General features: G+C 33.1%; 1 protein-coding gene across 1 annotated transcript in view; it reads right to left on the bottom strand.

Annotated features, from left to right (window-relative positions):
* GSL8 (glucan synthase-like 8) overlaps positions 1–12,257 on the bottom strand; it is a 65,914-nt gene that overhangs the window by 38,654 nt on the left and 15,003 nt on the right. Inside the window, exons 9-21 of the mRNA XM_088106275.1 lie at positions 10,202–10,299; positions 9,949–10,066; positions 6,905–7,033; positions 6,324–6,400; positions 6,165–6,252; positions 5,969–6,061; positions 5,530–5,632; positions 5,322–5,445; positions 3,718–3,907; positions 3,567–3,619; positions 3,016–3,076; positions 1,991–2,072; positions 1,446–1,495 (exon numbers count right to left, since the gene is read on the bottom strand). Of these exons, the coding sequence (XP_087962401.1) occupies positions 1,446–1,495; positions 1,991–2,072; positions 3,016–3,076; positions 3,567–3,619; positions 3,718–3,907; positions 5,322–5,445; positions 5,530–5,632; positions 5,969–6,061; positions 6,165–6,252; positions 6,324–6,400; positions 6,905–7,033; positions 9,949–10,066; positions 10,202–10,299 (1,266 nt within the window). The remainder of the gene's footprint in view (positions 1–1,445; positions 1,496–1,990; positions 2,073–3,015; positions 3,077–3,566; positions 3,620–3,717; positions 3,908–5,321; positions 5,446–5,529; positions 5,633–5,968; positions 6,062–6,164; positions 6,253–6,323; positions 6,401–6,904; positions 7,034–9,948; positions 10,067–10,201; positions 10,300–12,257) is intronic.

The following is a 12,257-nucleotide window of genomic DNA, read 5'->3' on the forward strand; positions in this document are numbered from 1 at the left end:
ATCCACCTCAGACTAGGCTATTTTTTTGGGTACCAATCTTGTTTCTTGGTGGTGTGGTGTCATTACTCGTTCAAGCACTAAAGTTGAATACTGGAGTCTGGCTCAAGCTTCTACTGAAATATTACGGACTCAAACTCTTTTGAAAAGAAATTGTGTATTTCCTTCTCCACTTTGTTTTGCCTTTTACTCCAGAACGAAAAATATGGAAATTGAATTTTTGTGTTCGAGATCAAGTCTTGTCTTACCAGCTTGAAGCTTATCACATTCCCAGTCTAGACCAGTTGGTTGATTCTCTTACCAAGCCTACAGGCTTTCAGTTTCTTCACTCAAAACACAGTTCAGGATTTTATTTCACATCCCTCACCTTGAGTTTGAGGGGGTATTAGTCTTGTCTAAGTGTTGAATATTCTGTACAAATAAAATTACATTATAGTTTCAGAATCAATCATTTTACTGTTATTTTATAATTCTTAGATGGTTATGTTAGTTTGTAGCTGTTGTTTATTCATGAACAAGGTGAACAGAAAAAACAGAGAATGAACTAAACGTATTTTATTAACATCACATTGAATCATGTTTCAGTTACATATTTATACATGTCAGTGACTGACAGCTATTTTACACTTCACAGCTGGAGAAGAAAATAAAAGAGATACACTACAATAGAACCTACAGCTGTACAATACAAAATAACTATAGTATACTAACATTTATTTCAGTCTTTATATTTGGCTTTGTAATTGGGTTGTGCATGTCTTGTGGAATCCAGATCTTTCATTTATTTTAGTTGTGGTAATATTTCATGACACTAACATAATTAAAGAGGTGATTTTCTTTAGACCAGTGGATATGACTTATGTTGTTTATAGGCTAATAAATGCATCTAAGAGCATATGGAATTAGTGGACACCTCATCAATTAGGTTCACAATAAACTATTGGTATTGTGAAAAAGTGGACTTTAAACCTACCTCAAGCTCACAAAATTGACTTATAAAATGAGGTTTACACCCACTTGTATACTCTAAATTGGTCTTGTCACTAGTCAATATGCATCTCGTATGTGGGACTAGACATTAATGAATGGTCTGAAAACAGATGGAACAATATGCCCAACAAACAAAAAATTTTGCTAGTATAGACTCTGATGTAATGAAAAAAGGTGAATTTCAAGTCTAACTCAATCCCATATAATTGGCTTGTAATATGAGTTACACTCACTTATATATTCTAAATTGATCTTATCACTAATCGATGTGAGACTTTCAACACGTATAAAAGATAATTAACAACTAAAACATCTCAAAGACGGACTTATTATAATTAGGACCAAAAATTGGACACATCTTGTCTAATGCGAACATAAACCAATCTCAAAATCAATTATAGCATGATCAAGTACCAGTTTGCTCATATTGACACAAATGAAGAAAAAAGAAAACTCACAGCCACAACAGGAGCCCACAAGCTAACAATAGTGAAGGCATTGTTATTGTCTGCAAATTTAAAATCACAAATCAGTTAAAAAGACATATTTTTGTATATTATATCACTTATATTACGAGCAAAGAAATTAACCGAGATAAAATTAACGATCAAGGACACTAAGATTATTTAATAGTGAGAAATACACCTTCAACATACATTAAGAATGATGTGTTCTTTTAGACAGAAGAGGACCATACATAGAAAAATATCTTCATATTCCAGTTACGTTACCATCTATAATAGTAGAAATTTGCTCTATCACCTAAAAGATTTCAGTTCCACCAACCTTCCATTTCATTTTTTAATCAATTAATCTATAATTTAAAAGAATCAAATTAAATTGTAAAGGTTTATTAGACAAAAAATATATTTAAAAATATATAACACACTAGGCTGACAAGGTTCATAGTGATCTTTAATATAAAAAAATGCTGTACAGAAAAGACCAATACATTAAAATTAACCCACTAAACCAAAATCAAATAATAACATAATATACTTACTCTTTGAGATGAAATCATGCCATGAGTAAGTCAAGGACGGAAGATCAACAATAATATTGGTAGGTTCAACAAGAGGTTTAATCTGTAATATTAGGAATTAGAAATACATGACAATTAGTAATGACATTTTTAATTTTTACACATACAATTTACTATACAAATAAGATGTTATTTACATACTTATATTCATGAGATTTTATCCCTATCAAATGAAAATGGGCTTTTCATTATACGGCCATTGCTTTCAAATTGCCCAGTTTTCACTTTTTTTTGACTTTTCAATTATACACTATATGGAAATAAAATAAAACAAAAGTAGAAAATTAGATTTTCTTAAGTTATAAAATGAATTTACTAGCATATCCAATAAATGGAAAATGTATTTAATTAAAAAATTAGAAAATTAAAATTCAGAAAAAAAAAATATTTATTTATAGAAAATATTAAATTTAACTTTCACAATATAATAAAGCAGTACAATACATAATAAAAAATAAATTATATAAAGTTAAATTAATTAAATTAAGAAAAAAAAACCACTTTATTATCATTTTAATGGTTCACTAAATAACATTCATAATAACACACTTCATCAAGTTATGTTTTGAACATGTTTAACCTTCTTGTCAGTTGTACTTTATAATTTATTTATTTTAAATTTTTAAACTCTTTTAATAATATAAAGAAAGTCAAAATCAAGTGAAGTGAAAAGAAAAAAATGAATTAATTTTCCTCTCCAGTTTTCTCTGCTCCTAATATTGGTATTTTATTACCAAAATTACATCAATATCTTTATAAATAAATAAATAAATGTATTTTTTCACTATATATTGAAAAAATAGAATATTTATTTACTAGAAAGGTTATTAAATGTGTCCACTAACAAAATAAGTTTATTGCAATTATCATATCTTTATCTTGTAGTTATGAATAAAATGAAAATGAGGTCATGTTTATTTTTCATTTGTACATTTGTACAAAGGAAATAAATTTGAATTATAAAATAGTAGGAAAATATGACATGCCTGGAGAAAGTAAGCAAAAGTGAATTTGCAGGCAAGTACCACCAACCAAAAGGCCACATACCTGCGGCACTTAAAACAGATGAGTGAAATTACAATTGAAAAATCAATATCACAGAAGCAGCACTGCTGACAACAAAAAAGGTGAAACACGTATTCTGTAAAATTATCTCAGCTTGTACATGTAGCTTCTACACAGTACTTGTAGATGAAGAGGTAGAGCAGCTAAGTTCTAAATAACCCTAACTCAGCTAGTGGCAAACAGTGCCTGAAAGGAATAGCTAACTGAACTACTGATATACACAGAATGAAAAAAAATGCAAAAAAAATGTTAATAACAACCAATATAAGTCATCAACACTCTGCTAATGGTCACAATAACAACATGCATAATTGACAAGCTTCAAGAGCAGTAGATCACATGTTCTTTTAGAAAGATTTTTTGAAGGCTCAATGCATTGAAGTTACAAACCCAGAAACAAACAATTAAATAGGTGTCTCATGTTATTAGTAAATGTTTTTCACAAGATTTCATTTTCAGCAAGAAAACCTACCTGCAGTAATCACTTATTCCCTCATAAAGACCACGTCCAACATAATATCGTTCCTGAATTATGTCATCAAAAAGGTGTCATTACCAAGTCATAACATAACAGAAATAACTCAAAAATAAACAAGTCAAAAGTAAATAGTAAAATAACCCACTTGATAAATCCATTTGAAAAACTGAAAGAATGACTGATCAGACATTTCTGAAAGTGCATGACAAGCTGGAAATTTGAGCAACAGTGCAAAGCATAGTCGTACTGCAGCATAAACACCAAGAACAAGAAGGTATATCCGGAAATAGAATGAATTATCAGTGTTACGACTATTTCTCTCTTGCAAAACTTTCCTGCAATTAAGAAAAATTATGACGAATATTAACATAGCTGAGATGTACTCCAAATTACCAGGTTTGTTAATTGCAGTTTATATAGCCACCTAGGTGCGGAGGCAGGACAGGAAACAGCCTCATTGCTCCAGATAGTCTGAGAGCAAATTTGGTAAGGCAGCCACATCAGGGTATGGTGGTTCATGCAGTTACATCATGCAATTTCAGTACCCGAAGTTAAAATGTTTTGAAGCCAATAGTTAATTATCTAAAGTTGTATTTCAATCAACTATAAAAATAGATAAATACCCCAATATTAGAGCATGATTGTATCTGTCATGCATTACCTGCATCCAGAGACTGAATCTCCCTTTATTCTGTAATACTTCCAATGTGTGTCTAACTCGGCCATTACAGTTGCATTAGGTTGGCACTTATTAATTAGATTGTCAGCTCTAATGAACAACTTGCAAACATTCTGACTAAATGTCTAAAGGGACCAAGAATTCAATTTATATGTTCTAAACTTAGTACACATGATCTATATACTCCAGCTTGAGGAGAAGTGTTGAAATGTAATGTTTTTTTTGTAATTAAAGGAAATATCTTCTTAATTAAAGAAGATATCTATAAAATCTTCCTAATTAGAGAAAATACATGTGTAATCTTCTAGATTATTTTGTTTCACTATTTTCCTATTTTAGAAGATTAGATTGTTACAAATAGAGCAAAGGAGAATGTAATTGATATGATTGAGAATAATAAAATCATTCTTATTTTCAACTGTTTTTCATTCATTATTTTTTATGTATGAGAACACAACTTTAAGGTCAGGGTTTTAGGCAAGTGTCTTGCCCTTTCTTTGTATTCTATAAATACATCAGTAGAAGTGTAACAGTCTAAGGAAAATATAAATCGTTTTGCTTCATCTCATTTATTCAAGTATTATGACAACCAAGTTGTCATTCATAGCCTCTAATCAAGTATTTCAAGTAGTACTAATCCAGTATTTTTCATGATTGAATCCATCAGCTCAAATAATCAACTAACAGACATCTTGACAAAGGCATTGAGAGGACCACATTAGCTTATTTGTTCCATTCCAAGTTTTGTACATTCAAATTGTGTTGTGTGTGTGTCTGTGCATATATGAATTCTGCTGTTGAGTATTATTTAGCACACTCATGCATGTAAAAAAGTTTTTAGTCTTAACAATTGAAGTAGTCTGCTTCGTTTGCATTTATATTATATCTTGGTCGTAGTTTTTCACTAAAAACGCGTATGACCAAGTATATTAATTCTGTAAATATCAGCATCAACACATTCATGCAATCACTGCCTCATAAACAATGCTGGACAGCTCAACCTGTTCATTCCCACAAGATAACTCTGTTAATTACATGACAAAATAGTAAAGGGAGGATTATAAACTCACAGGTAAAGATATGTTACTGCAACAGAAGTCAAGCCACCCCAAAAAAACCTTATCACTAGTCTTGAAACAGCCATCCCCCTTGCAGTCGTGTATGCCCCAAATGTAAGTAACACATCTAAGAAACCTATTCATCATAACATAACAACAATATTTTAAGAAACACTAGCCATTTTAACAAGTAATAACTACAGAAACAGAAACATCTTACTTTTGGCAAAATTCATGATAGCAAATGATGGCCCAATGCTAAGTATTGTTTTAAAAGTATCCAAATTGATATGTCCATGATCGAAAGCAATGATAGTCAAAGCCTGCATAAAACAGGAATTAGACACAACCGAACTAAATCTGTTTTGTGATAAGCAATACTCATAGCAGTCTTTGTTCAATAATAGGTGTTGACTTGGTCTATTAAATCATGTTCCAGCCATGTCGTGAGATGTGCAAAATGCGTCAAAACGTCCAAGTAAAAAAAGACAAAAGAAAAAACTTAATTGCAACATGGTTGAGGTAGTGGGCATGTGTCAAAAGTCTGTCAAGTGTTGTGTCCTAAAAGTGTTAAAAACATCCAAAAAGATGATGGTGCTTCCTAAATCCATAATCAGAGTTCAAACTTCAGAGTAAACTATGGATGACAAGAAAGGAACCTGAAACATTAGTGCCAAGAAGATCCAAAGTCGATGGAAGCTTCGATACAGGTGAAGAAATGTCCTATGCTCAACAAAACTGCTTTTACCAGTCTGGAAACGAAACATTGAGCATACAAGAAAAGAAATAATATAAACATCATAATTATGAAGAAAAATCAATAAAAATAACAGTTGAAAAGAAGTTATAACTGACCCTTTTTGACCTTTTTGAAGGTGTAGGTTTCCGCAAGAACGGAGAATCCAGTCTCATTGGCCAACTTAATTCAAAACAAGCAGGCGACCTACATATTATTGCAAATTAGAATAAGTCCACCTAAAAGGAAAAACATTATGCGGTATCAAAGTGGCTAACCAAAAGTATTCATTGAAGTCATCATAATTCCTCCATGCTGAATGTGCAGCTTTCCCATTGTTGTTTCTACTAGCTTCCTGCATAAGATTTTAGGGGGACTCAATGCCTAGTGATGGAATACATAAAAAGAAATAAAAAAATCCATAACAATTCCTACGGATTTTACACCAGTGATAGGGAAGGTTGTTACAAAAATAGAGTTGGCATGAGTAGTGCGGAAATTGTTAGCCGGAGGAGAATATTTTTATTATTTAGTCTCATGAAAGAGAAGGGAAAGAGGGTGAGAGGGTTATGATCTGATTTCCCGATAGAGGAGCTACACTCTAGGCAATTGTAGGTTTCCACCTTTTGTAATTTCCAATTGCAAATAACATACAATTTTCCAGTACCATCATATTTTTGCATCTCTTTTTATCATTATAATAATGGTCCGTAACAAGAAGCATACAACATTTCAATTTGAAGTCTTGTAGCAAAGCAAAACCAACAAATAAATGAAAAACAAAATTTGAACACTAATGCATAATAAGATTTGGAACATAAAATTGCATTATAATAAGAGAGTGAATAAAGCAACTCACTGCAGCTAGCGTGTTATATATGGGACAAATTATTTTCTCAAGGAATTTTGCAGAACCGTCATCAGTTACGCAGCTGAGTGCAGGTGCAGCTTCTGGATGATCCAAAATAGCATCCAACTCTTTGGCCATCTATATAACAAATCATGGATAAAAAATTTAGCATTAAAAGTGATTTGAAATGTTTATAACTAAACTTCATCTACCTAAAATATTTAATATTATGAAAATGCGAATAACCTCAGTAAAATCAAAGCACAGAGCAACACAACACATATTCATCAGAAAAAAAGTGATCACTGATCAGGAATACTTCCATAAAAGGAAGATAAGAACAAGAGACAAACAATCTTATTGTGTCTAACCCTTTCAATTCAAAATATACAATTTAATTTTAACAGGTAGATCACAGTGTCAATTTACTTAAGGATTTTAATAAAATGTTTCAAAAATAAGGAGGTTTGAAATAACAACCCTTCTTTTTCAAGAGGGTACAAGTAACACTTACCTATTAGTAGCTTAAATTTGTATAAGTTAGACACTACCGCTAAATACAAAACGAAGAAATCTTTTCATGCATGTTAAGTGGACTTTAAAACACCACAAAATCGGTTTGTAAGATGAGGTTTGCACCTATATATATATATTCTAAATTGACCTTATCTTTAATCATTGTGGGACTTCAACCATATTCTCCTCACGTCGAGGTATATACATCTTATGTGTGAGACTAGACATTAATGGGTGATTCGATAACAGCCCAACAATAGGTGGAATGATATGCCCAACAAACAAAAATCTTTCTAGGATAGGCTCTAAGTAATGGCTCTAATACCATGTTAAGTAGTAGATTTTAAGTCTAACTCAACCCCACAAAACCGACTCGTAAGATGAGTCTTGCACTCACATATATACTTTAAATTAATTTTATCTCTAGTCGATGTGAAACTTCCAACAATACATGTTTAATTTACAACAATGAAGACAACTAGTGTTATCGATATCAAATATCACAAAATATCAAAGACCCAAAATTCACTTATGAAATTATAACAAAAAACTATAACGGGTTATGGTGGAAACATTGCACTTAAAAGAAATATGATATATGCATATAGATAATTAAAAAAAAACAAAAATTTAATGGTAATAGTCTTAGTGGCAGCTAGAGCAGGATGGCCAGTGGTGGCGAGCGACAGTGGCAAGCAGATGTGTGTGTCATTGATGGCCAGGGTGGCAAACAATAGTGCCAGCAGTGGCAAGTGCCAACAATGAATAAAAATGTTGTTGTAATGTAGATAGATATTAGGTTAACTTGTAATGTTTTTACTGGGTCGGGTAAGATCAAACTTTTAAGAATATGATAATTTAAGCTGATAACCCAACAAAAGATCAAGAGAAAAGAGTTGAAATTCCAAAATTTGTGGGGTCTAGGTAGAAATTAATGGGGTGTATGAAGCAATAGCCCAATAGATTTCTCTCATGGGTTGTTGCACTTTAGAGTTTATCTCATGCGCCGGTGCACACGGTGCACACCAGGGTTTCTCTCATGCTCCTGTAGAATCTTCACACATGTGTCACCGCACATCTGCCTCCTACATTTTCGTGATGCAAAAAGCGGCCACAATGAGAACCCAAATAGCCACTGCCATGTCATGGTAGCAAGCTGGAAATCCAATTCTAATTTCTGCCATTATGCCACCATAATTGCCTTTCAACAACACTGAAGACAACTCTAACTGTACAAGTCTATTTTGTAAAGTTGAGTTATGCTCAAAGTCACATTATTATAGCACAAGGGGTGTGTTAATTGCGGTTAAGAAGTGGACTTTAAGCCTAGCTCAATCCCACAAAACCGGCTTATAAGGTGAAGTTTACACCCAGTTATATAATCTAAATTGGCCTTATCTCTAGTCGATGTGGGACTTCCAACACACCCCATCACGCCGAGGTATATACATCTCAAGCGTAAGACTAGACATTAATGGGTGGTCCGATAGCAGGTGGAACAATATGTCCAACAAACAACAAATATCGTTAGGATAGGCTCTAACCTGGCTCTGATACCATGTTAAAAAGTGAACTTTAAGCCTAACTCAACCCCACAAAACCGATTTGTAAGGTGAAATTTGCACTCACTTATATACTCTAAATTGACCTTATCTCTAGTCGACGTGGGACTTCCAACAATTGTTATGGCTAAAGGTTATTCTAAATGATCTTAAAGTAGCATGTGAAGAACCTACTATCATGTATTGTGATAATAAGTAGCTATCAGCATTGTTCACAATCTAGTTCAGTATGAAAGGACCAATCACAAAGAGATAGATCAAAATTTTAACAAAGAGAAACTAGATAGCGGCCATATCATTACTTCCTACGTCCCATCTGGGCTTTAGCTGGCAAATTTGTTTACAAAAGGTCTTCCCACTGAGTGACTTCATGATCTCACATGCAAGTTGGGAATGATAAATATTCATTCACCGATTTATCCAAGCATATAGTGCAATGTCATTGGACAAGAAAGGGTGTGTCAAAAATCCCACATCAAATAAAGATATAATCAAATTATAGTATGTAAGTAGGTACCAACCTTACATTATAAGGCTGGCTTTCTATGTAATATAAGGCTAGTGAGGCAATGAAGATTCATAAAGGGTACAACCACCTAAGGGTACCAACAAAGTCAAGAAGACCACAATTTATTCATAAAACACTAGTGACAGGGAAGTGACTGTGTTGCTAGGGTATGTATGGCCCAGCACTTCTTTTCTCCTTGAGAAAAGGTTGGGCCAAACACTTTTTATAATAAGTTCTTAAAAGTATAAGTAGCTTACTTAACATGATCTATTCTAAAGAGGTGTCGGTAACAGCTAACGAGAGCTAAAAAAGGACCTTGTGACAATTTTATAAGCATTTTTATAGCTTATTTCAATGAACTTCACAAAGAAACTAACAAAAAACATGCCCTTTCTATTAGTGAAAATAAACTAACAATGCTAATGGAGGGATGACCTATACTATAAAGAGCACAATAAGAGACTTACATTGTGGAATATATAGCAAATACACTCAGGAAGAAAACGGACATTTGCAGCTTCACCCCAAATAAGAAAATACAAGGAAACCAAAGAAAGCTTCCTATCCCGGTTAATAGCCTCTAAACTGCACGAAGCATTAAATGGAATGCAATCAAATAAAATATGAAATAAACTGCACGAAGCACATTAAATGGAATGCAATCAAATAAAATATGAAAGAGGAAAGCCATTCAAAGAATGAGTAAGTTGAAGTAATAACCTATTCCAAGCAAGACGAATTCTCAAGTATCTGCACCACCTGATATAGTTATCTAGCACCTTCAAGAATACTTCATTGATTGTTTTCTCATCTATTTTCTGCACATTACAAAATTCAACAAAAAGAACGGAATGTCACAAAGCAATGTATTGTACATTTACCAAAGGACCATACTCAGTATACCTACAATGTAGAAGTTGTTAAACACCTATCACGCAAGATTTACATTTTCATGTCAAACTCAAGAATTTAAGCAACCTTATAAAGATTCAATAATCATTACCAGTAGACTCAAGATACAAACTTGGAAGAGTTTATCAAAAAGATATTGAAAGTGCTATTATAATATTCAAGCATAAGGTACAAACCCATCATAAGTCATAATGAAGAAACAATGAATAATGGACCAGGATGTCTCCACGCATGATCAGTAAGGATTAGAATAATAAAGAAAAGATAGAAAGAAGAGTTAAGTTTTGAAGTGAATTTGGATAAAACTTAACCCTGACACCTTCAAGAGCTAAGGCCCACCAACTAAATGTTATTTAGTTTTTGCTTTTTGTTGGACATCCCACTTAGAGAATTAGGGTGAAACAATAATATGAGTGCAAGCCTTCGTAATATTGAGTCAAACTTAAAATTTAATTTTAAACATGATATCAAATTCTAGCAAGGTTCTATATATTGAAGGGTTTTGACCAACAAGTGAGTTGACTAAAGTGTCGCCAAGTATTGTGGAATGAAAGTCGCCAATGATTAATAGAAAAATTTTGCATGAGTTAAATCATAACTCCTATAAAAGACAAATTTGATCTAGCAATGGTAAGATAAACAAGTTTCCCAACCAGCCTTATATATCTTTCCAAGTCAAAGAAATCTTCTCCTTGTACTATCATTGATTTCTTATTTCTATCCATAGGACAATCCATTGGTTTAGAATCAATCATGTTCGTCTCTTTTAGGATGTCAAAAGCATATTTCCTTTTACAAATTACAACTCCTTTCTTTGCTTGAGTGACTTCTAGCCAAGAAATATTTTAGACTTCCAAAATCCTTGGTCTAAATATGATTACATAAGTGTTCCTTCAACTAAGATGTCTAGCACCATCATTCCCATAAATAATATATTGCCAACATACAACATTAAGTAGACACATTTTCCAAGGGAGGTGTGACAATAGAAACAAAATGACTTGCCTCATTGCTTTTCTACCCAAATGTTTGGACATTGTGGTTTAATTTCCCAAACCAAGCACATGGAGATTGCTTGAGACCATAGAGAGAGCAACGAAATTTGCAAACCAAACCAAACTCCCCCCTAAGAAACGAAACAAGATGGTTGCTTCATGTGGACTTCTTCAAGATCGCCACGTAGAAAAGCATTCTTAATACCTAATTGATGAAGAGGTCAATGATGAAAGGTTGCCATGGCAAGGAAAAGTCTGATAGTATTCATTTTGCCATCTGGGAGAAAGAATCAAGATAGTCAAGCACACAGATACAGATATATCCTTTTGAGAGCAATCGAGCTTTAAGGTGATCAACTTCACAATTAGGTCCATTTTTTTATCGAATAGGCCCAACAACAGCCAATTGTCTTCTTTCCAAGTGGAAGAAGAACCAACTCCCATATATAATTTTGTTCAAGGAACTGCATTTCAACAATCATGGCTTGTATACAAGACAATCAAGTCCCTCTTTTTTAGCAGACATGTGGATTCCATCTTGCTCAAGGTAGTCATGATGTCCTTGGCCAAGAAACCACATTTCGACGACAGCATACCAAGATAGATAATTTGTCCCATTTAGCTTCTTGAAAGTAATTGAGGGTCTTAAAAAGAATGAAATAGCACCTCTAATTGCCATTTCTAATAAAAATAACAATGAAGGGAAGCAACAAAAACAAGGAAACTGGGTTTTCTTCAAGGATAGCTTCTGAACTTCACTGAAATGAAGTTGTGAGGGTAAAAACAGAGAAAGGAAGGTTCGGCAACAACTTTGGAGGTGACGCGCATGGGTGCAGCAAACAAAGACAGTGTGTGTGGTGATGCATGGC

This window comes from Vigna umbellata, chromosome 2 (genome assembly GCF_029865625.1).
Source record: "Vigna umbellata cultivar VRB3 chromosome 2, Vumbellata_1.0, whole genome shotgun sequence".
NCBI lineage: Eukaryota > Viridiplantae > Streptophyta > Magnoliopsida > Fabales > Fabaceae > Vigna > Vigna umbellata.